We start from the raw sequence: 24,579 nt of genomic DNA on the forward strand, positions 1-24,579 counted from the left end.
ACAATCAAGTTCACTCCTGACAGTATACAGACACCCCTCTCCAGACCTTGTCAAGTATACTCTGTTATCATTCTGAGTGGCTGGCCAACTATTCTCAGTTTCTGAAAGTCATTCAGTTCACCATCAGCGTGTCAAACCCTTTCTCCCACAGCAGTTCTCTCTTTATTAAATGTGCATTCCATCTCCGCCATGGCATCGCTGACAGGACATCTGAATGATAAACTCCAGCTATTTTGTCTGGCGCAATATTCCGGCAACATCTATTAAGGGCATCATCTACAATCAAAGAATGCCGTTTTTTTCAGATGTCTCCTTAGGGGTAATCATTCTCCTTCAGGATCAATTATTCTCAACCCAATTAAGTCCCCCCTCCAAAAATAAATAAATAAATCTATTCAGACTTCAAAACAGTGCCAAAGTCTGTTTCGTTTATCCTTCTTTCAAATTTCAACTGAAAACGACCCTTCATGTTGCATCAGGTGGTCCTCATTTTCATAACTCAACACTTGATAGTTCCCTCAGTGTGCGTTATTGACTCATGATAACAGTCTGTGTAATTTGGAACGCTGGCGCTTCTTTGGCCTTTCAAATTCCATTACAGCCCGCTTGCCAATGTTCCATTAAAACGTGCGTGACTGACCAACACAGTTTTTCGTGCGAAGGCCACCAATTATGGTTAACAGCACGGTAACGTGAATAGCCCTGAACAATTCCTTGACTGTAAGGGTCATCGAGGTATGAGCCAACACAGGGCTTTACACACGTATGATGCTGTACAGTGGGGAAAATAAGTATTTGACCCCCTGCCGATTTCGCAAGTTTGGCCACTTGCAAAGAAATGTGTGATCTATAATTGTAATGGTAGGTCTATTTTAACAGTGAGAGACAGAATATCAACAAAAACATCCAGAAAACTGCATTTTATAACAGTTATGAATTGATTTGCATTTGTCGCGGAAAATAAATATTTGAACCCCTAGCAAAACAGGACTTAGTACTTTGTGGAATAACCCTTGTTGGCAAGCACAGACGTCAGACGTTTCTTGTAGTTGGTCACCAGGTTTACACTCATCTCAGGAGGGATTTTGGTCCACTCCTCTTTGCAGATCCTCTCCAAATCTTTAAGTTTGCGTTTTCAATGGGAGGGAATGAGGTTCAAGCTCAATATTCCACGGTACATGGCCCCATCCATAATCCCCTCGATGCGGTGGAGTCGTCCTGTACCCTTGGCAGAGAAACAGCCCCAAAGCATAATGTTTCCACCTCCATGCTTGACGGTGGGGATGGTGTTCTTGGGGTCATATTCAGCATTCTTCCCCCTCCAAACGTAGTTTGGCAAGTCGAGTTGATGCCAAAGAGCTTGATTTTGGTCTCATCTGACCACATCCTGTCTCCCAATCCTCCTTAGAATCATTCAAGTGTTCATTGGCAAACTTTAGACGGCCCTGTACATGTGCTTCCTTGAGCAGGGGGGCCTTGCGAGTGCTGCAGTACTTCAAACCATTACAGCGTAGTGTGTTGCCAATGGTTTTCTTGGTGACTGTGGTCCCAGCTGCCTTGAGATCATTCACAAGCTCTCCCTGTGTAGTTCTGGGGTTATTCTGCACCTTTCGGATGATCACCGATACCGCACGAGGGGATATCTTGCATGGAGCCCCAGACCTAGAGCGATTGACAGTTGTTTGGTGTTGCTTCCATTTGCGAATAATCGCACCAATAGTTGTTTGCTTCTCACCAAGCTGCTTGCTGATGGTTTTGTAGCCCATTCCAGCCTTGTGCAGGTCTACTATCTTATCTCTAACGTCCTTGGACAACTCTTTGGTCTTGCCCATGGTGGTGAGGTTGAAGGTGTAAAGTATGATTCTTTGGACAGGTTTCTTTTATACACGTCACCAGTTGAGATCAGGTGTACCTTGTTAGGCCTAATGAGGACTAATCTGTGTGCTTCTTGGGCACATAACTGGTCTGTGGGAGCCAGAATTCTTGCTTTTTGGTAAGGGTTCAAATACTTATTTTCCGCGACAAATGCAAATCAATTCATAACTGTTATAAAATGCAGTTTTCTGGATGTTTTTGTTGATATTCTGTCTCTCACTGTTAAAATAGACCTACCATTACAATTATAGATCACACATTTCTTTGCAAGTGGACAATACTTATTTTCCCCACTGTATATCGCATTACCTGACTAGAACAAGCAATCGTTACAACCATACCCGCTACCCAATAGCATGCAAACCCCTACAACAGGAACAAGAACGAATGGATATGCAGATCAAGGTTATTTGCCTGAACTGATTCACTCCATACAGACGGGATTGTTTTTGTTGTGTCTACGTTTCTACGAGTTATTAGGACAAAAACACTCGGTTAAATTGTAGCCCAAGTCCAAACGTGCAGGGGGATGGTAGGTGCCAGAAATAATCGATACCATAGATAGTGCACATTTAACCATGAAATGATCCTGCCTCATCACGTAGCTAAAATGATCTTGTGCTTCTTTCCCTGTCTGTTCTGAACACCCCCTAACAGGCATGACGCTCTGACACACAGAGGACTCCATGAACTCCAGCGCTGCTTCACCCTGGAGGCCATACACACACTGTAGGATTACTCTATGGAATATCACCCTGGAGGCCATACACACACTGTAGCACTACTGTATGGAATATTACCCTGGAGGCCATACACACACTGTAGCACTACTGTATGGAATATCAGCGTTCGCCAGAGAATAGTTTATAAAGATCCTTATCGACACGTTTTTTTTTCTTCAGAATATTTTATGCACATCCTTATTCACACGTGTTCTTTTTTCTTCAGAATATTTTATGCACACCCTTATTCACACGTGTTCTTTTTTCTTCAGAATATTTTATGCACACCCTTATCCACACGTGTTATTTCTTCTGAGTGAATAAATATAGAAGTACAGCATTTCTGTGTGATTTCCAGGAATAGGCATGTGAGAAGTAATGCATGTGACATTAGAAGGCTTACGGATGTGGTTTCCGTGGACGATGTGAAGACATGTGATATGCTGATGTTGGATACCGCTGCTCACTGAGTGTCATTCACTGAGTGCTACGTGTGTGTGGAGTCACTCACTGAGTGCTACGTGTGTGTGTGTGTGTGTGTGTGTGTGTGTGTGTGTGGAGTCACTCACTGAGTGCTATGTGTGTGGCGTCCTCCAGCGGGTAACCCCTCTTCACCGTGCTAACCACACACAGACCCACAGATGCCATGGCCTGCTCCCTGCAACAACGACAAACACAGGGCGAAGAGGAGTTATTAACATGGGGACACACCGACAACTGAGAACACACACGCACACACACACACACACAGTCTGATCATTGGAAGAACACACGGGGAGGAGAGGAGCTGTCAATAGGGTGACACCCAGATAACTGGGAATGACTAAGACACACACACACACTCACACAGTATCATTTCAACTGCTGGGTGGGTCAGAGTTTCACTGCTAATCATGCAGACAACAGGGTGTGTCACTCTTGAACCCTCAAGCATAAACACACTCTATCGAACAACACCTCTAAAACACATACACCATCTCAGCAAACACACACACACAAAATCTCTGCACACAGCGAGTGTAACTTTGACAGATGGTTTCACACACTTGATGGTGTAAGCCACAGTGTGAAGCTCAGGCCCACAGGCTGGCAGTGCTGAGTGAATTACCCTGAGGCCAACAGAGAGGCTTTGCATAGCACCAAAGAGCCCAGCTCACAGTCAGCCTAACTAGATTACACCCAATCAGCAGGTTGTGCTGCCTGGGGCCCACACCCTACACACACACACACACACACACACACACACACACACACACAAATGTAGTGTCTAACAAACAAACTAGTGTCTAACAAACAAACTAGTGTCTAACAAACAACTACCCCTTTAAAAGAACGGTTGGTCAGACAATGCTGGGTAATTTTTTTTTAAACTCAGAATTCTATTCTCTGGACAAGGCCATTTTATCTGGCATTGCATGTGCATGTTGATCCTGTAACAATAAAGGCAAAGCAATAAAGCCTCAGCCTTATTTTTCAGAAGTACGTCCCTGCAGCTACCACAAATTAATTTTGCTAAATATTTTAGGCATTCTGTACATCCCAGGTCATTCTGGGTAATGAAGTTTTTTTTTAAAACACAGTGGCTCTTACTTTGCGAGCTGCATGATGTTCCTGTAGCAGCTGTACAGTGAGCTCTCGGCAGCCGTGCGGTACTTGGCCTTATACTTGGGTCCCACCGTGTGTATGATGAAGCGGGAGGCCAGGTTAAAACCTTCAGTCATCTTTGCCTCACCTGTCCGGCATGCTGCAGGAGTGAATGTGAATGCACACAAACACACACACACACACACACACACACACACACACACACACACACACACACACAAAAAGAGGAAGTGTAAGCGGACATGCGGTATATCTACACACTCCTAATGTGGCCTGAGATCTCTTTTGGATATGCACATACACACTCTTCTTCTTCTTCCTCCTCCTCTCTCAAATACACACACAATCATGCAGAGAGAACGAAGGCACACACACACACACATATTTTAAGGGACCATCTTAACCCATCTCCATCACTGCGCAAACAACAGCATAATAGCTCCAAGCCTACAGCTGTTGCACAGCTATCCTCAAAATTCAAAAGGTTCACCTTGAGAACACACTGAAGACCCACTTCAGTGGCGCCCCCTACCTTTCAATTTGAGCAGCTCGTCCCTGAGGTCTGGCCCTGCGTGCCTGTGGATGCTCTCGGAGATAGGGTTCTTGTCCATTAGTGTCTCATTGGTAGTGTTAATGATGGCCGTGCAGTTCAGGACCGCCACATCCCCAGTGCTGAGAGGAAGAGAGGCTCACATAAATACCATTTAAAAATAAAGAACTGCATGACGGTTTGTTTCAGTTTAAAGGTGACTACTACTCATATACACACTGATGAAGGCCTATGGCCGACACAACAACGTTTGCTGTGATTCACCCCCATGGAGAATAGATATTTAAAAGAAGACTCCAGTAGACTTTTTTTCTTGTTTGTAGGTAAGGGGATTGCTACAGCAATGCACAGGCATAGACATACAACCATAGCACAGGGCCTCTCTATCAGACAGAGATAGTGTGTGATGCAAAGCTTTTGTAGTTTGAGCAGAACATGGTTGACGTGCCGGTTCACATGCTGTGTTTCAAGAGGGAGGCAGTTAACAACTACAGACATAAAACAAAAGAAACCTGAGCATAATTATATAGAGGGGATTTGCTATGGTTACCATGAGAACCACTACACAATTGGCTGTGATAACAGCTGTAGGGTTCAGGGTTGACACAAAAAAAAAGCTTAAATTGTTAAACAGTCAGATCTTTGAGTTGGCGATGGGATACTCGTTTCAAACATGGGGGTTAACTCATCCTGACAGAAATGACTGAAATTCTTAAATCATTGCAGACCTAACACTTCCTTTTCAACCAAAAGAGAAGCAGCCGAAAGGCACAAAACTGTATAAAACTATAAAACAGTCAATATTGTCGTCTACTGCTTCTCCTGCTCTACAGGCATGAAGGCTAAGGCTTGAGCTCTACAGGCATGGAGGCTAGGTAAGGCTTGATTTGAAGAATAAAATAATGGTTGCCTCATGTTGTCCTTCTACACAGAATGGGCTAGAGAGGAAGTCACAATGTGTACTGAAAGTGTGTGTGAGTGAGTATAGAGAGAGAGAGAGAGAGTGCTTGAGAAATAGACCACGGTTGTCACATGAGCTTTCTCTCTCTCTTTACTCACTCACTCAGTCAGTCTTTCTAGTGGTCAGCCTAGCCCAGCGCAACACCACCACACTGGTGCCAGAGCAGAACTGCTAAAGGGAAGGAAGAGGGCGCTGGCACAGGTCTCTGATCGGCCACACACACACACACACACACACACACACACACACACACACACACACACACACACACACACACACACACACACACACACACACACACACACACACACAGTAAAGGGAAGGAAGAGGGCGCTGGCACAGGTCTCTGATCAGCACAGGTCTTTGATCAGCACAGGTCTCTGATCAGGCACAGGTCTCTCTCCACCCCTCTACACTGCCATGTTTCTAGAAAACTCTGGAAACACTAAACCCAACGTCGGCCCCTCTACAGGAAGGATGTCTACTGTTGATTTAAATTCTATGGGGGGAAAAAACAGCAGTGGTAAACGTACATGTTGCCTTGCGCGTCTATCTTTTTCAGAAGAGGTCTACGGCCAAGCCAGGCCACATTGGGTTAGAGGTGTTACCATGCCTGGTGGCCTTGAGGCATTGAGGCCAAGCACAGTTTTAACCCTTCACTGGCCACAGCACTGCTTTAGAGCTCTAGTGTGAGAGAGAGAGAGAGAGAGAGAGAGAGAAAAAGAGAGAGAGAGAGAGAGAGAGAGAGAGAGGAAGGAAAGAGAGGGGGGAGGAAAAAGGAGAGAGAGAGAAAAAAAGAAAGAAGGAGAGAGAGAGAGGAAGTAGACAGAGAGAGAGAGAGAGAGCAATGAAACTGCTGCCGAGTTACTTCAGCCCTGTTGAGCTGTGATGTGTTGGGGCTGACGGCTGCGGGCTTCTCCTTTAAAAGGCAGCAGGAATGTGAGCTGGGCTCTGAATGCTTCTACCACAGCCTCAGCCTCAGGAGGCAGGCAGGCAGGCCATCATGTGGCCAGGCAACAAAGAGGATTTATGCCCACGTGGGGGAGTGTGTGTGTGTGTGTGTGTGCGCGCATGTGAGAGATTGTGACTATACAAAAAGCATGTGGACTCCACAGGAGCCAAACATAGGGTTCAAAGTGGAGAGGTCATAGTTCAGGTGAAACAGGAGCATAGATAAGCTGAATTGGAGAAGTGAAGACCAGAACACAACAGAACAGATAAAAAAGAGAAACTCACAAAAGTGCAATCTTCCTATTGATGTCGTCCCGGCAGGGGAAAGGCGAAGGAAAGGGCCACTGCTGATTGGTAAAGCTATCGTCCTTCGTTTCGGTGTCCGACTCAGACTCCACCTCTTGTGCCTCCTTCACCTCAGCAGGCTGGTCCCAGGTGGACAGGCTCTGGATGTCCACAACCTGAGACCGAGCTCCCAGAGGATCCATGGATGGCACTAAACTGTGTGAAGCACACATATACACACATACACTCAAACGGACACTCTGGTGGAATACATCGCTGTCACAAACAGAGAGGCTGGAATGGGCTGCCTCACTTATTTTTCAGCAAAGTGGACTTCAAACAGCAAACAAACGATTAGTATACTTCCCAAAGTTCAGAGAAGGATGCTAGCAGAATCTTCTCATGCAAGCCAATTGAAGCAAGGAATGTCAAATTCCTGCTAGTTGTTGATGACCATGCACTAAACGGAAGCTCCGTTTACAGATCGTATCCTCTGAAACCAGTAGGGCATTGCAAAATCCCACTGGCAAGCCACAATGTCAGGCTTGTTGTGAAATGTGACTGTGATTAAAGAAGTATTTGCATTTTGGGGCAAACGAGGATAATATCAGCAAGAAGAATGAATAGAGCGAATCCTTCATGTGACCTCGCAAACTTTACAACACTCGACTGTCTGCGTGAGAACTCGCTGTCAAGGAACAAATAGTTCCCAACAGAGAGGACTCTCAGTAGTAGCGTGAGGGCGACGTGATTCGATTTAATTTTATAGTCGTCAAGACGCGGCGCCTTGAGAACGAGCCAAAATAAGTCATTAGGGAATTGTATTCAATATCCTATATTTTAAAGAAACATTAGCCTACATAATCTGATCAGATCACTGCACTATCCCTTCTGCCTAAAAGAAGGAAACACGACCGAAGACAAGTTCAAGTTCAATTTTCAGCCGGATAAATTTAATTTGACACATCATGACCTGCAACTACTTGCGCTCTAAGTAACGTTGGGTCTACGGAAGACAGAACATTTCTCTGTGGTTCGATCGAGTGTTAATTACCCTAATTTACTACATCATGAATCCCAAACCCCCTAGTCAATACTTGGCCTTATGCATCAGCAAGTAAATGCCCCCCCTCCCCTCACTAACTCCCAGGATGATGTGTCATCATTAAATAACGCGCTGTTTTATGAACCAGCGAATAACTTTTACATACAGAAAATGATTACCTCCAAGTAATGAACACATCGACACAATGTAGCTCGGGCAAGATACATCAAACCCAGAATATGAACGAGTAATTTAAGAAAAAATACCTACCCACTCTCAACCTTCAACCGGTGTAAGACTAACAGTGCCTTAGCAAACAAGGGACAGCTACATCAAATGCTGAGAGATGCCAGAGAAATATAGGTCCCTCAAGCGAATAGCTCCATTGTTGACAATCTCGTGATGTTCCGCTTCACGCAACCATTGCAAAACCTATTTCAGCAAACAGTCAGCAGCTAGCTAAGATCAACATATCGTCACATTTACTATGATTAGTTAGTAAGCGTGCGTTCCTGATCAGCTGATTCACAACGAAATCATCACTTCCGGATTGGAATTTAGGGACACTCAATATATTGCCATCTCAAATTTGAAACGTAATTATGACTGCACAAATATCGTGCTTGTGTGATATTTGGTCTTAATGGCATTCTTTGATATTGGCATGTAAAAAATGTATTTTTACATAAGCAAACGCAGCACGATTTAGCGAGTTTATCCCTGTTTCATAAACTATATCGTTTACTTCGTTAGAAATAAAGGGAAAGTCCAAAGCAATCTATAGTCTATCCATGTTACTAGGCATTTTCTCAATTAATCATAAATGGTCCATTGCAATATATCATTTAAGAATAAAAACGTAGGTAGCCGTTCTTCTGTGTACAAAATAAATAAAATAAAAATAAAAGATATTTTAGAATGAAATTGATTACTCGATATTCCATTAAGTTGGCTCACTTAGACTACCCCCTTTGGAATTTCATCCAGGCTCCTATGTGAACAACTTTGATCCACAAACATTTGCTAATTTACGAGCAGGTATGAGCGCAAAAACAAAAATCCAATCAATGTCAATATATTCTTAAATCCTGGCTTTGTTTGTAAGGTTTGTAAATCCAGTACAGATGGAATTAGACGTATATATGAGTAACACGTGGTTCATGTTGACTCGTGCTGAGTTCCATTTGCAGGCTAGCTAGCTAACTCATCTAGCTAAGATGTTAACCTACTTCATAACTGTTATCGATGCAAATATTTTCTCTAACCTAACCTCGGGTATCCTTTGAAGATCTTAAAGTTAATGTTATTGAGCTATTCGATATGTAAGGAAACAAGGGTACTGAAGGTAGGAGAGTCCGATGGCTAGTTGTATTCATGTTGTATCGCGCTTACTGGGAAACCTTGTCAACAACATGTCAAGACTATTAACCAGTTTACTAGTTATCTGACAGTGGGTCATATGCGTTCCTACTGGCAGAATTAAGTTAACGGTATTCTCCATCTATGCAGGCCACCAGTTTAAGTTTATAAACCTTGTGGCGACTTGCCATGGGGTTGACGAAGCAGTACCTGCGCTACGTCGCCAGTGCTGTGTTCGGGGTTATCGGGAGCCCCAAAGCCAACATCGCCTATGTTACCATCAGAGGAGGGGAGAAGGGACGCTTCGTTGCTGTGGCAGCCTGCGAACATGTCTTCATATGGGACGTGCGGAAAGCAGAAAAGGTAGGCATACCTGCATGTGGTACTTGTGTCATAATGCACGACAGTAACAGATGTCAGGCAGTACAGCACCAACTCCCTCTTGCTTGTATCTTAGATTTAGATTTAGGAGATGTATGGGTGAATCCACTTAAGTATGCAAGATTTTCTTTACCTTAAAACGGTTTCTTAAGCCCTGCATTGGAGTTACTACTCCTACTCTTTGCCTTTGTACACAGTCGTTACTATCTGGATTTCATCATAGATTTGCGACATTTTTATTTTCGATGGAATACATACATAACTCATGTTGCTTCATTGTGTCTTACCTGCGACAGGTGCGGATTCTAGAGGGGAAGAAGCATGAAGTGACACATCTGTGCCCCTCTCCTGATGGCATCAACATCGCTGTAGGATATGAAGATGGCAGTGTGCGCATTTTCAGCCTGCTCAATGGAGAAAGCAACGTGTCTTTCAACGGCCACAAAACTGCAGTCACAGCAATCCAGTATGATTCACTCGGTGCGCGCCTTGTGACTGGATCACGGGTAAGGCCCGGCTTTAGCTGGAGTGTAATATTAGTGTGTCATCCCTGTAGAGAACAGAGAAATGAGAATCGTTTTTTCTTCTCTTGTTTTGTTTTAGGCGCTCCTCATTTTACAAAACAGTATTTTCTTTTCTTAGTAACAAATAGCTTAAGACCATATGTTGGTTATCAATCTGTGTATGTGACGATGTGTATATTATTTCACATACATCAAGAATGTTAAACCATCACAACCTAATTAGAATTAGGTAAGAGTGAAATGTGTTAGTATTTCAGATATAGTACATACTTGACTCTGAGACTATACTACACTATATGCTAATCCATGTCTCCATGCATCTTCCTATTACAGGACACTGATGTGATCGTTTGGGATGTGATCAATGAGTGTGGTCTGTACAGACTCAAAGGACACAAGGATGCAATTACACAAGTCCTGTTTCTAAAGGAGAAAAATCTTCTGGTGACCAGGTATAAAATCTAAATTGTCATTCTTGGAGTGTGAATCTTCTAAATCATGAACTGAGCTAAATTATGTTGTGTGTGTGTGCGCCTCCAGCTCAAAAGATACCTTTGTGAAATGGTGGGATTTGGACACTCAGCATTGTTTCAGGACCATGGTGGGGCATCGCAGTGAGGTGAGAAACTGAGGCTGATGTTTTCCTTATGAACTTAAAAAACCTCAAAAGCTTTAATCTGGGTGTAAAATGTGGAGATATTAGATGCCTAGATGCAAATCGTCTGTGTGAAATACATTGTTTCATGATGCTGCTAAATCGGGAACCTTCCTAGGCTTAGAAATGTATACATAGAATGGAGATGGGTGGCAGTAGTTAATTCTTGCAACCTCTGTTTTATGTGATAAGTGTGGCAGTTTGTCCATAGCCAGTGATTGATCAACAAGACTCTTGCATGATGTTTGATTGGATCTCACTCCCTGTCTGTCAGGTGTGGGGGATGGCCTTGCTCAACCAGGAGAACAGATTGCTGACAGGCTCAGCGGACAGTGAGCTTAGGGCCTGGGACATCACCTACCTTGACGAGGTGAGAGGAACCAACTGTCACAGGAACTAACACGGCCACTATCGCATATGTCACAAACATTTTTTACATGAAAAGAAAAAAAAGCCACTGTGTCAGCATGGTGTATATGTTACAACTAATGAAGCATTCTGGGAGCATGTTGTCAGTCTCCCAGGACTCAAAATCCAGCTGCATCGTATTCCGATCAGTGTAGCACACTAATTGACTGAAGGCTATAGCTGTCAGAAGAACACCATGTAATCAGAACCTGAGTTGACCGCTGTTAAATGTGTGTGTTCACAGGGGAAGGAGGTAGGTGAGCCTCAGCAGAAGAAAGGCAAAAGTCTCCTCGATGATGATGATGATGATGATGACGAGGAAGGTGCTGATGATGAGCTGGAGGAGGTAACTCGCTGATGTGGAACATCTCCTAGGAATAACTCCTAAACGTCACCCAGTCAAATGCTAACCAATCCATTGTAGTGCCCTGCTAGGCTAGGGGAGAACAATGTCTGCACAGCTGTACCAGTGTTCGTCATAGAATGCATTGGACTGTGTCACTCATAGCCTTTAGTGAAGATCAAAACCTGCCATTTGAGTTTCGTGCAGTAGAGTTCTGTTCTTGTTGTGACTAGTTTGATGTTTCTGTGTGTGTGTGTTGTTGACTTGTTGACAGCTTTATCCAGAATCTCCAGGCAGATGTTTTGCACAGTGGAATGTCCAGAGGACAGTTCTGATCAATATCAGCACGCCACCCAGTCACTGGTCCATTGTGTTATACTGGCCCCTAAGGCGGAGATACCGTACCACAACAACAAGAAAACCTCACATTATGAGAACATTGCAAAGCTAGCACATTGTTTTCAGTGGACCCGGTCGATATAAATGAATTAAGTGAAGAATACCACAGCAAGCAGATGTATTTCCTAGACTCTTCATTTTAATGGGAATCGAACCCATGCCGTGTGTGACCCTCGCATTACAAGAACCAGGCTGTACTCCATGGGAGCCACGGGTGCATTTAGGGCTAGGCGCTATATCGAAAAAATATCAGTATATTCGATGCTGTTTAAGAAATAACCACATTTGTTATTGAGGCTATGCAGGTTACCATCTGCATGTTTTTAAAAATGACCGCAGGGAAGAATATTGATTTATGGCATTTGATCTTCTCCTAGTGCCATTGCGACAGTCATGGTTAGTTGTAGGCTGTCACTTGAGTATTGGTCAGCCGATGCAATGGCTTCAAAACGACCTAGCAGCCACAGTAAACAAGGCATTTCTGTGGTCCTTCTCATCTCAAAATGCTTTTAATCATAAATCATGTTGATGAAAACCGGCTAAAATTTTAAAAGTTTCTTCTCACGGGTATGGTTGCTAACCAGAACAGTTTGAATATTTTAGTTCACTTAGTTCAGTTTTAGTGATCGGGTTGTGATTGTAGCCTACTCTATGGCAGGTGGGTAGGTTTAGGATATTATCTATTCAAGCTGAATGTAGTTGCCCACCCTACATATCCAAATGCCCACCTCAGGATATCATCTTAACGACTTTAAAATAACGTGATCATATAAGGTAACAGCAGTGGTGGACCTTCAGGGCCTGGATGCTAAGCCAAAATGAAGAAAAAAAGCTGCTTCTTTTCTGCAGTGTTGGCAGTCTCCTCACGTGTGTCCCTTGGTGTGTCTCCTCACGTGTGTCCCTTGGTGTGTCTCCTCACGTGTGTCCCTTGGTGTGTCCCCTCACATGTCCCTTGGTGTGTCTCCTCACGTGTGTCCCCTCACATGTGTCTCCTCACGTGTGTCCCTTGGTGTGTCTCTTGGTGTGTCCCCTCACATGTCCCTTGGTGTGTCCCCTCACGTGTGTCTCCTCACGTGTCCCTTGGTGTGTCTCCTCACATGTGTTCCTTGGTGTGTCCACAGAGGATCCTGAGCTGTAAGAAGACCGGCTCCATCCTCAGGGAAGGCAGGGACAGAGTGGTGTCTCTCATGACCGACGCTAAAGCCAGATTCCTCCTGTGTCATGTAAGTCTGGACTTGCATTGAGCAAATCAGTTACATTCAGCCGTGTGTCAAACCTGTTTTCATCAAAGAACAGAACCACCTGTACAAACAGCAGTGTTTAGCCCATTACCCTGGTCTTTTTTAAATTGATGTGCGTTATTAACAACCCAGGTGGATAATATTGGTATGTGACTGAGTGACTGTGGTAGTCAGTTGATAGTTGTGGGGGTTGTTGGGGTCTGTCTGCCGTACAGGGTACAGATAATGGCCTGGAGGTGTTCTCTGTCTTACCTGAGGAGGAGATCCAGAAGAAGATGGAGAAAAAGCTCAAGAGGGCCCGAAAGAAGGCTTTGAAGTATGTAACGCTCAAATCACCTTGCGATGTCAAACGCCATGTTCATAGTTCTTAATGCTAGGATGATGTACAGTATGAAAATAGCTGGCCAATAATGGTATGTGAAAATAAAAAAATTTAAATTAAAGAACCAATGGGAACCACTTGGTGGTACTCTTCTCAGGTTTTAATGTTCAGCAGCCATTTAAACTCTTCCCAGTGAAATAAAGCACTGGGTACCTGCTTCCATTTCACCTTTGACCAAGTGGAATTTTTCAGTACACCATCAGCTGCCTCTGTGTTCGCCTCACCCTTTTAAGAGCCAGACTTTGATAGGCAGCTTCATTCAGTTACTGATGCCAGACGCTTTGAAGTTCCAGACCTTGACAGCCGGCTTCACACCGTGTTTCCTCCGTGTTTCCTCCAGGGCGCAGGAGGAGGGGGAGGAGGCTGCGGAGCCATCGGTGGAGAGGAAGGTGGGAGATGAGATCAACAGGCTGCTCACCCTCAGGGCCTCCGCCAAGATCAGGTGAGGGAGCTTCATAAGCACGTATGAGCGGCAGGCCTGGACCATAACATTTAAAATGTTTCAGACCCTAGCATCTCGAATGCTCTGCTCCCACAGTGCTGCTTTTCTAAAACGAATTGTTTTGAACTCATTCATCGTAACATTCAGGTTAGCACTGATAGAAATAATAATAATAATAATCCGTTTCCTCAGGCAAACATGAAAATTCATTCATATTGTGACATTTTTTGTTATGTAAATCCCAGAATGCAAAGAATTCTGAGAGCGTGTTGTTTTACTACAGTATTCCTTTCGATTAAAGCTTCTAAATGTGTAACAAGTGAAAGTTTGTGACTGCCAGGTCTGTGGACTTCCTGATGATGCCCAGTGGGGAGATGAGGCTGGCGCTGCTCCTGCAGAACAACACGGTGGAGACGTACACGCTCCGGCCCGGCGACCAGACCCCGGCCGGCACCAAGACCTCGCGGCTCACGCTCGGCGGCCACCGCACCGACGCCCGCACGCTCACCTTCAGCTCCGAGAACTCCTCCATCCTCTCCGCCTCCGGGGAGACGGTGAAGGTGTGGAACAGGTGAGTGGAGGAGGAGGATGTGGGGGTTAGGGTTACAGGGTGAGAGGAAGGTGTGGAACACGCAGACAAGACCTTTACCCACAACGCTGGATTGAACAGAGCGTCACAGTAGGAAAACCATCGGTGCTATATAAATGCCTGAGATATTATTGATTAGTCATCAATATAAAATCTATACCTTGATAGAAGAACTTTATAATGGTAATGTGGTAATCATTTCATGCACACTGTGAAACACACAAATGAAACTTCACTTGAAGCCTAACATGCTGTAAATTAATTGATGCTGCCAAGAGATGTAAGAATTGTAAGGTTTAAGAACCAATAAAGATTAACCAACGCTGTCCCTGATGTCTGTTCTGACCATGCTCTTCTCTTCTCCTCCTCTCCTCCTCCTCCTCCTCCTCCTCCACCTCCTCTGCACCTCCTGTCTCTGCTCCTCCTGTCTCTGCTCCTCCTCCTCCTCCTCCTCCTGTCCTCCTCCTGTCTCAGGTCCACCCTGCAGGTGGTGCGCACCATGGCCTGTGAATACGCCCTCTGCTCCCTCTTCGTCCCCGGAGACCGACAGATCATCCTGGGCTCCAAAGTAAGGCCCGTGGTGCAAAATTAATTTCTGTTAGGCATGGATTATATTATATATATCATTTGCGTTTCAGTGACAGTTTGGGCGTAATCAGTTGCCCAGTTTTGATCATGGTATAATCATAGAAATGGGTTTACTTTATTACATTGTTGGTTCAAATCCTCATGTCTCTCTCTCTCTGTCTGTCTCTTTCTGTCCGTCTCTCTTTCTCTCTCTCTCTTTCTCTCTGTCTCTCTTTCTCTTCCTCCTACTCTCTCTCTCTCCCTCTCCCTCTCTCTCTCCCTCTGTCTCTCATATCCCCTCCCTGCCTCTTTCTCCGTTCGTCTCTTGTCTTTCTCTCAGTCCGGAAAGATCCAGATCTTTGAGCTGTCCTCAGGCAGTCTGCTGGAGACCATAGACGCCCACAACGGGGCCGTGTGGTCCATGTGCCTCTCACCTGACCAGGTACGCCCCTCCCCCAGCAGCTCACACCGTTGGGTTGAGGCGTTTGGTTCTGTGTTGTAACGTCATGATGTTGGGCTCAATAATATGACACTCAGCTGACTGCTGTGTGTGTGTGTGTGTGTGTGTGTGTGTGTGTGTGTGTGTGTGTGTGTGTGTGTGTGTGTGTGTGTGTGTGTGTGTGTGTGTGTGTGTGTGTGTGTGTGTGTGTCTCTGATATGCTGACAACCGTTTTCTGTCTGCGTGCAGAGGGGCATTGTGACTGGCGGTGCAGACAAGACCGTGAAGTTCTGGGACTTTGAGCTGATAAAGGACGAGCAGTCTGAACAAGCATCAAAGTGAGGAAAAAAAACCTTATCTGTCAGAAGTTGCACTCTGTTTGTAAAAGGGCGAGAGGAATTATGTCAGTGGAACATTGCCTCACTGTGAGGCCATCAAGTGTTTAAGGGGTGTCATAATCTCAGTCAGTTCAGTTTGTTTGATCGCTGAGTATGTGAATAGGTTTTGTATTTACTTGGGTGTCTGACTGTTTTATGCCTTTGTGTGTGCTTTGCGTGTGTGTGTGTGTCTGTGTGTGTGCGTGTCTATGTGTGTGCGTGTCTGTGTGTCTCTGTGTGTGTCTCTGTGTGTGTCTCTGTGTGTGTCTGTGTCTGTCTGTGTCTGTGTCTGTGTGTCTGTGTCTGTGTGTGTGGTGTGTGTGTGTGTGTGTGTGTTTGTGTGCACAGGAGGCTGACGGTGAAACACACCCGCACGCTGCAGCTGGATGAGGATGTGCTGTGCGTGCGCTTCAGTCCTGACAGCCGGCTGCTGGCCGCGTCACTGCTTGACTCCACCGTTAAAGTCTTCTACGTGGACACACTTAAAGTAAGAACTTTCCCATGATTCCCAAACTAAATAGGGACTTTGCCTTATTGATTGCTTTAAAGTCTTCTACGTGGACACACTTAAGGTGGGAGCTTTCCGATGATTCCCAAACTCACAATTTCACAACATTTCTCACAAGCACACAATGGAACTAAAACCTCCTCCCGAACTAAATACAGAGTTTACCTTATTGATGGCGACCTGACGCATCCCTTAAGACACTCATCTTTCCATATAGCACTTCAGTGAACTTAAGTTACTGCAGTCAAAGATGCCACAAACCTTGTAGTTATCTAGAGAGAATAATTGAACCATTTGTTTCAGCACTGGAGTACAATTTTTATACCACTGATTTCACTGTTGCACTGTTTGTTTTGTATTGTATTGTGTTGTAATGTATATTTTGTGTAAGCACATTAAGAGCCACTTTACTTCACCAAGTCAAATTCCTTGTTTGTGCAAACTTACTTGGCCAATAAAACCTGATTCTGATTCTGATACAAAATGTAGTTGTTCAATCAGTTATGGTGGTTCCCTTCCTCAATAACTCTCCCCAGAGACGTCCTAACTGTCAGCTGTCTCTATTTCTCAGTTCTTCCTGTCTCTGTATGGACACAAGCTTCCTGTCCTCTGCCTGGACATCTCTCACGTAAGTACCTGCCACTTTCAGCCTTTTTGTCTGCCCTTGTAGTCTGATTTGTGTCCCCTTCCCTATCTGCTCACATTCCTTTTAACCCTGACAGGCCTCACTCTCTTCATGTCTGCTCTGCTCTGCTCTGTAGGATAGTGCTCTGATAGCCACCGGCTCCGCTGACCGAAATGTGAAGATCTGGGGCCTGGACTTCGGTGACTGCCACCGCTCCATGTTTGCGCACGATGACAGGTAAACACCAGGAGGAGCCAGCAGTGTGTGAGCTGACTGACCTACACATGGGCTGACAATTACACATTTTTCTTTCATAACTGCATTCGCAAGGTTGGCCAGTATCTCAGTGAGGTGGCTACCTACCTCATTTCATCACTGCAAGGTTGGACAGTATCTCAGTGAGTTGGGCTACCTAGCTCATTTCATAACTGCAAGGTTGGACAGTATCTCAGTGAGTTGGGCTACCTAGCTCATTTCAGTTGTTGACAGAGGGCATGGTGCTGAATTCCCAGAGCTAGTGGACAGCAGGTCTCACACAGTGGCCTCTCTTACTTATGTACCTAAACAAGCCACCCGTCTGTTGATTTATAAAAAACGAAATATGAGAAGCCTGCTGTTTTTCTTGATAACAGTGGGACTTTTGGCAGCTTTCTGTAAAACCCCTCAACGTTGCAACAGTAGCTTAGAGGATGCATACTGTAGAGGGAGCATCAAGCTGTCCATTTCCACAGCCATCTGTTGACTTTCAACCTACTCAGGACATACTCTTAGGAGGCTGGTATATGTGGACAGTGTTTGCATATGTCTGAGTTTGGACAAAAGTTCACAAACTTCAGAGAGAGGGGGAAAAACAAGAAAACTTCACAGACACAGAGCGATGACATAATTCCCAGATGGCCCAGTAAAGTCACCATTTTCTCATCCATTGCTTCCCTTCAATCTTGTTATGCCTGGACTGTATTTTTTTTTTTATCCCTCTTAATCTTTCTTCGTCCTCCCCTCCCCTTCCCTCTCTCTCTATCTCTCCATCATCTGCCTCAGCGTCATGTTTCTCCAGTTTGTCCCCAAGACCCATCTGTTCTTCACGGCGGGCAAGGATAGGAAGATCAAACAGTGGGACGCCGACAAGTTTGAGCACATCCAGACTCTAGAGGTGACATTCCCGAAACGTTCTCCCTCTTTTTTTTTTCGTTCCCTGATCCCTCTCTCCATGCGTGCTAGTCCTACCCAAGGGGGGGTTAGAGGAGGGGAGGAGGGGAGGGGAGGGGGGTGCAGGAGGTGGTGATTTTAATGGAAAACATGAGGGAACCCCATGGGACGCATGCTGTAAATAGCTCCACCTGGCTATTTAATTACAGTTTTTACTTTACAGCCATCTGTGTGTGTGTGTGTGTGTGTGTGTCTTTCTGCTTTTTAATTACAGACTGTTTGTATGCGTAACATTCACTGGGCTGCTTCTTGTCCTTAAATAGCCCCAATGAAGAGTTAATGTCTATGGATGCATGTGTGTGTACATACGTATGTGTCTGTCTCCGTATACAAATTTGTGTGTGTGTGTGTGTGTGTGTGTGTGTGTGTGTGTGTCAGGGCCACCATCGGGAGGTGTGGTGTTTGGCCATCAGTCCCAACGGTGACCACATCGTGTCGTCCTCCCATGACAAGTCTCTGCGCCTGTGGGACAGGACCAGAGAGCCCATCATCCTGGAGGACGAGAAGGAGACGGTGAGACTTACATTCACAGCATGTTTACCTCTGAACCGTTAGAAAGATGTCCACTGCATTATGATTTGAGATGAGAAACAATCAGTATGCAGTCAGCTCATTTGGTTATGTATTGTTGTGTGGGTGTGTGTGTATGCTGTATACTATTGTTGTTTATGTGAGTGTGAGTTGTTTACTCTAGGGTTTGTGTGTGTGTGTGTGAGACTGAGTTATATACTCTCTGAAACCTTTTTTTCTTCCTGCCTTTCCCAGGAGAGGGAGGCGGAATTTGAGGAGAGCATGGCTAAAGGAGATGAGCCAGTGGTGAGTAATTTTGTGTGTGTGCGTCTGTGTGTGCGTCTGTGTGTGTGTCTGTGTGCGTGTCTGTCTGTGTGTGTGTGTCTGTGTGCGTGTCTGTCTGTGTGTGTGTTTGCGTGTGTGTGCGTGCGGGTGTCTGTCTGTCTGTGTGCGTGCGTGCGTGTGTCTGTGTGTGTGCATGTCTGTGAGCATGCGTGTGTGTGTGTGTGTGTGAGTTTGCTGTATGTAGTCGTGTCTAACTTGTGTGTGTGTGTTTGCTGTATGTAGTCGTGTCTAACTAGCGCGTGTGTGTGTGTGTGTTTGCTGTATGTAGTCGTGTCTAACTAGTGTGTGTGTGTGTGTGTGTTGTCGTAGGTTCCTGGAGAGACGGCTGGTGAAGCAGCACCTGCCGCAAAAAAGACGATAGAGACGGTCAAAGCTGTAAGTGTTTTGTCTCTGTAAGAGAGATCACAGTTCAGTGTGTATCTGCATTACATCAATATCATGTCTGGAGAATGTCCTAGAAATATTCTGTTTCAAGGAGACACCATTTCAAACCATCTGTGCCTTTTGGGTTCATTTTGGGAAGTATTTTGGTGTCTGTCTGTTGGTCTAAATCTCATTATTTCTTTCACACCCTCCCCTCTGTCTCCGCCTGAAGGCCGAGCGCATCATGGAGGCTCTGGAGCTGTACAGAGAGGAGACGCAGAAGATGGAGGAGCACGAGGCAGCCTGCAAGGCAGCAGGGAAACCGGTACAGAGCTTTCTGACACACACACACACACACACACACACACACACACACACTCCCCACCCAAACCAAACACACAGGTCACTTTAACAGAATTAAGTTGTTTAAAACACCTCTTCTGGTGTAAACTAGGGTAGGTCATCACCAGCAGCACCGCATCAGCTGTGGGCCATTATGTGGTGAGGCGTGACTTGGATTTTGAACGAATGTTCTGCTTTTTCTTTTCTCTTTCTTCAGCTGCCCCCTCTAAGGATGAACCCCATCCTGGTGGCCAATGGGAACGCCTCAGTAAGTATTCAGCATTTATGAAGCGCAGTACAGACCCTGGTGTGGGTTCAGTCCCAGATAGCGACTGGTCGTCTGAGCACGTCTGGGACTGTAAGAGATGCCCTGAGTGAAGCAGAACACCTCTGACTGGGTTTAGTGACCTGGATATTTCACTCCCAGTCACCAATGTGTCAATGTGATTCAGGCCATGGGTTCTGTAACTGTTAATGACCCTGTGTATTTAAAGAAATGAAACTGAATTGAACTACTGTGGCAGCAAGCTTAAAGGGTTTGTTTCTGGTTCCCTCTTCAGCCCTCCCAGTACGTGCTGGATGTCATCAAGAAGGTTCGCTCCAGGTGAGGCCTCCTGTCGTCATGGAGATCCACTAATGCGTTTGCACATGATTGATTTCACAACAAATATTCTGCTGCTTTTGACTGTGTCATAGTTAGCACATCCTACGTGTTGTGTTAGAGCCTTTTCTGAATTTTAAATAAATCTTTTCTATAAATATGTCCTATGAAATAGAAATATGGTGGCTTACCGTTACCTATCCTGGGTTCATAACATCATGCATATTCACTGATCCATTCAGATTGGCTTAGTGTTGACTTTGGGGTTACAGATCAATAATAATGCATTTTCTTGATGTAATCTGATTTCAGTGGGGGGTCTGTTTTTGTTTTATGCCCTGATGAAGTGGTCTATTGAGTTGATGTGACCTGACTAAATATGTTAGGTTTAGTTTACTAAAGGACGTGACCTCATATAGTTGGATGTTCAATGTGTGCCCATAAACTTATACACACTGATCTGAGGAACTGAAACCATAATAACCACGAGCCTCTTCCTGTGGATACTCCCGTGGTTGTGGCCCTGATCAAGACTACATCCGTCTAGAGGCTACTGCTTTCTGAGTCAGTTGTAGTTGGCTGACTCAACAGATTCTCTCTTTCTTCTCTCTCTCTCTCTCTCTCCCACTCCCACTCACTCTCTCTCTCCCACTCTCTCTCCCACTCACTCTCTCTCTCTGTCTCTCTCTCTCCCTCTTTCTCTCTCTCTCTCCCCCTCTCCCCCCCTCTCTAGTGAGTTGGAAGTGTCTCTGCTGGTGCTGCCCTTCATGTACGTGCCTGACCTGCTGAAGCTCTTTAACTGCTATGTGAAGGATGGCCTGGAGGTGGAGCTGGTGTGCCGCTGCCTCTTCTTCCTGCTTAGGTAAAGCCCTCCTAACACAGCGCCGGTCTGGGTTACATCACACACTCACTCATGTGAAAGCGCCTTTGTGAGGAGTAGGAGAAATACATGAGACTTCGGTGTGAGTTATTTGTTCCCGAAGACAAAAAACGAAATACAGCGAGTTCAGTGGTCTTACAGATGACACGAGCGCCATGGCCGTAGTTGCCCCTCTCCCTGGCCTTGATGCCCTAGTTAATATCCCATGTTCATCGGCCACTGTGGCCTTAGTGTCCTACTTGTAGTGCCTTCATTTATTTATTTATTTTTCCTAAGAAATCAATATATAATGTTAAGTTTATTAACTGCCCACTTCATAACTTTGAAAGTATGCCAAGGACGAACAGGAGGGATAGGTCATTGATGCATTTAGCCAATCAGAGAATAGTCAAATTAAGGACACAAAAATCATGTTTTTTAACCATCTTGATGCCCTTATGTTGCCTTAGTGCCCTAAAAAAAATGTGCCCCACCAAAATTATGAAATTCCAGGCCTGGTGGCAAATATTTGAACTAAGTTAGAAATAAATAACACTGGAAATATAGTTCAGGACGTGGTCAGGTATTACTAAATGTTATACACATGAAGGAGTACAGAGTGGCTTGCAGTGTGTGTGTGTGTGTGTGTGCGTGCGTGCACGTCTTCACTTTTCCATATTTCTGCACAGGGTTCACTTTGGCCAGATCACTACTAATCAGGTTATGCTGTCTGTGATGGATGAGCTCAGAGTCAACACCATATCTAAAGTGCGGGAAATTAGGGTGAGTGTTCCACCAATCACAGGACTTCATGTGTAACTCCACGTACTGTCTTACTGAAAGATCATTGTCTATTACACTGTAATTGTGATTAGCCACAGTAACCCCAGTGTCTATTAGCAGGACTAAAATACACTGAAACCTGCCGTTACATTGAATGATTTAAAAGGTGGTTTCCATGTTTTGTGGTAGAGTGAATATATGTGTAGTTAAATGTGTAGTAATTGCACCATTTTCTCTCTTCTTAGTTATTATGTCATATTTATTACAGTGTAATAAGCTGTGTAATCAGTATAAGTAATAAACACTCTGTAGAAGATCAGCTCTGTGTCTGGGTAAACTCAGTGGTGTGGATATGCACAGTTTATCAGTAGTCATGTTCAGAGAATCTAACCCATTAGCTTTGGACTACAACATAAACTAACCCATTAGCTTTGGACTACAAGTACCAAAGTCCACAAGATGAGCTATGAAATCTAAGCTGAAAAGCTACAAAATCCACAATTAGACTAAAACTGCAACAAGAGATGAGTTTATTTGGGATAAATAGTATAATTTCTTTGAATGTTTTTTTGGGGAAAAGTATATTAATTATTAACATTAATGTTTCCTGCTTACTTCCCTAACAGGATGTTTTGGGGTTCAACGGCGCTGGACTCCAGTTCCTGCAGCGCGAGATCGAGAGCAAGGAGGACGTGATGTTCTTCGCTGACGCCACCGGCCACTTTGGGGAGAAGAAGAGGAAGAGGAGGAAGAGGGAGAGAGCCATCCTTTCACTCGCATAAACAAAGAAAGAACGAAAAAATATTTGTCTGACAGGATTCTGCATTTCTTATAGACTGCCTTTGTGAATGTATGTTAGACGCACCACAGCGAGGACCATTTTGTCTACTGGAAGAGCGCCTATATTTTGATGTGACTTGGGGGAGTATGTTGTGCTGAAAAAAGGGGAAAATATCTTGACCTTTGCCACAACTAACTGTATCTGTGTTGTCAGGCTTTTAAAAAAGGTATTTGTAATAAAATACAAAAGCAATCTCTGCGTCAAGGAAGGTGAATGTATATAGCAGGTCCCTTAAGAGCTATACATCCATTTCAAATATATACACTACATGTACTCTAATACCTATATTTTCTTTTGACTGACATTTTTCTCCTCTAGTCCTTGTTAATCTCTCCCTCCCTGTAGCCGCGCAAATAAGTCCAGACAAGTGGTGATGTATGCTTTTTGCTACAGCTTTTCCTGTACAAGAGCTCAGGGGAGAGACTTTTACTTGCGATTGTGTGTGTGTGTGTGTGTGTGTGTGTGTGTGTGTGTGTGTGTGTGTGTGTGTGTGTGTGTGTGTGTGTGTGTGTGTGTGTGTGTGTGTGTGTGTGTGTGTGTGTGTGTGTGTGTGTGTGTGTGTGTGTGTGGACCCAGAGGTCCCGTACTGAGGACCGTGTCGAGAGCTGTCACCAGAGGCTCGGACCACCGGCAGCACAGGCCTCAGCGTCGCGAAGCGAGAGTGGGAGTTCCAATTATTCTCGCAGCCTCCCTTAACTGCTGTCACAGAGAAATAGGGAGGGAGACTCTAATATAGAGCCCTCTCCCTCTCTCTCAACCGTGTTATTCCAAAGGGTTATTCTCTATGGGAGCAAAGCAGGGTAGTAGTAAGCCTACAGGCAGGATGCAGGTAGACTTTAACACGCTCGTAACTTGGACACAATTTACAGTTACTAGGCCGTGTGTACGTGGCAGTCGTATTTCATGGCTGTGGGTGTCGGAGGAGGGGAGGTAAGGGTGGCAGCAAGGCCCACAACTGGTCATGCTTTTTTATTTCACAGTTCTCCCACCCAGTCTCTCTCTGCGAAGGAATGCTCCGCTTTCAAAATGAAAAGTGTAAACTCCAGCTTTCCTGACACTTACCTGCGGTTCACGCCCACATCAAACACATCATTTGCAGCGGTGCGTTAATATGGCCGTCATCAGAGGGCTTGAGGTAATGAGATTACACATCACAAACACCTTCACCCCTCTGTTCAATTTTCTGTCCAGCCTCACATAGCAGACCAGAAAACAAATGAACTGTGTATTTATACGGCCGTAAAAATCCTGACAGCTTTTATGGGGGAACATTTGCTCTTTTGGCCATAAATGTCACACCTACCAAGATTAAAAATTCCTAAAGAGAGGAAGGGGCCATTTTTTTTCTTCTTTCTTTCGTTTTTTTTTTTTTTTTTTTTAAACCAGACTCGCCCACGGTGTGGTGTTTGACACAACGACGGCCTGATTGAAGCTGCTTGGAAAGAAAAACTTTTTTACAGGAGAGACATTATTCAACGTTAAACAGAGGGTTA

At 44.8% G+C, this 24,579-nt stretch overlaps 2 protein-coding genes across 2 annotated transcripts in view; one reads left to right on the forward strand and one right to left on the reverse strand.

Annotated features, from left to right (window-relative positions):
* Window positions 1-8,524, reverse strand: part of gdap2 (ganglioside induced differentiation associated protein 2) — a 26,082-nt gene extending 17,558 nt beyond the window's left edge. The window contains exons 1-5 of the mRNA XM_012842303.3: window positions 8,265-8,524; window positions 6,950-7,165; window positions 4,735-4,874; window positions 4,188-4,341; window positions 3,167-3,255 (exon numbers count right to left, since the gene is read on the reverse strand). Coding sequence (XP_012697757.2) covers window positions 3,167-3,255; window positions 4,188-4,341; window positions 4,735-4,874; window positions 6,950-7,152 — 586 coding nt within the window. The 5' untranslated portion in view covers window positions 7,153-7,165; window positions 8,265-8,524. The remainder of the gene's footprint in view (window positions 1-3,166; window positions 3,256-4,187; window positions 4,342-4,734; window positions 4,875-6,949; window positions 7,166-8,264) is intronic.
* Window positions 8,525-8,922: 398 nt separating this feature from the next.
* Window positions 8,923-23,278, forward strand: wdr3 (WD repeat domain 3). The gene is made up of 27 exons (XM_031582939.1): window positions 8,923-9,032; window positions 9,504-9,716; window positions 10,031-10,240; window positions 10,592-10,710; window positions 10,799-10,877; window positions 11,188-11,283; window positions 11,566-11,667; window positions 13,185-13,286; window positions 13,520-13,620; window positions 14,027-14,128; window positions 14,469-14,699; window positions 15,192-15,285; window positions 15,625-15,726; window positions 15,973-16,061; window positions 16,449-16,587; window positions 17,180-17,236; window positions 17,370-17,470; window positions 18,275-18,386; window positions 18,821-18,955; window positions 19,208-19,258; window positions 19,607-19,672; window positions 19,893-19,985; window positions 20,220-20,270; window positions 20,563-20,606; window positions 21,337-21,465; window positions 22,152-22,245; window positions 22,872-23,278. Exons 2-27 carry the CDS (start codon window positions 9,543-9,545, stop codon window positions 23,025-23,027), a joined length of 2,829 nt encoding a protein of 942 aa, XP_031438799.1. The 5' UTR covers window positions 8,923-9,032; window positions 9,504-9,542; the 3' UTR covers window positions 23,028-23,278.
* The last annotated feature ends 1,301 nt before the right edge of the window (window positions 23,279-24,579 follow it).

This window comes from Clupea harengus, chromosome 2 (assembly GCF_900700415.2).
Source record: "Clupea harengus chromosome 2, Ch_v2.0.2, whole genome shotgun sequence".
Lineage (NCBI taxonomy): Eukaryota > Metazoa > Chordata > Actinopteri > Clupeiformes > Clupeidae > Clupea > Clupea harengus.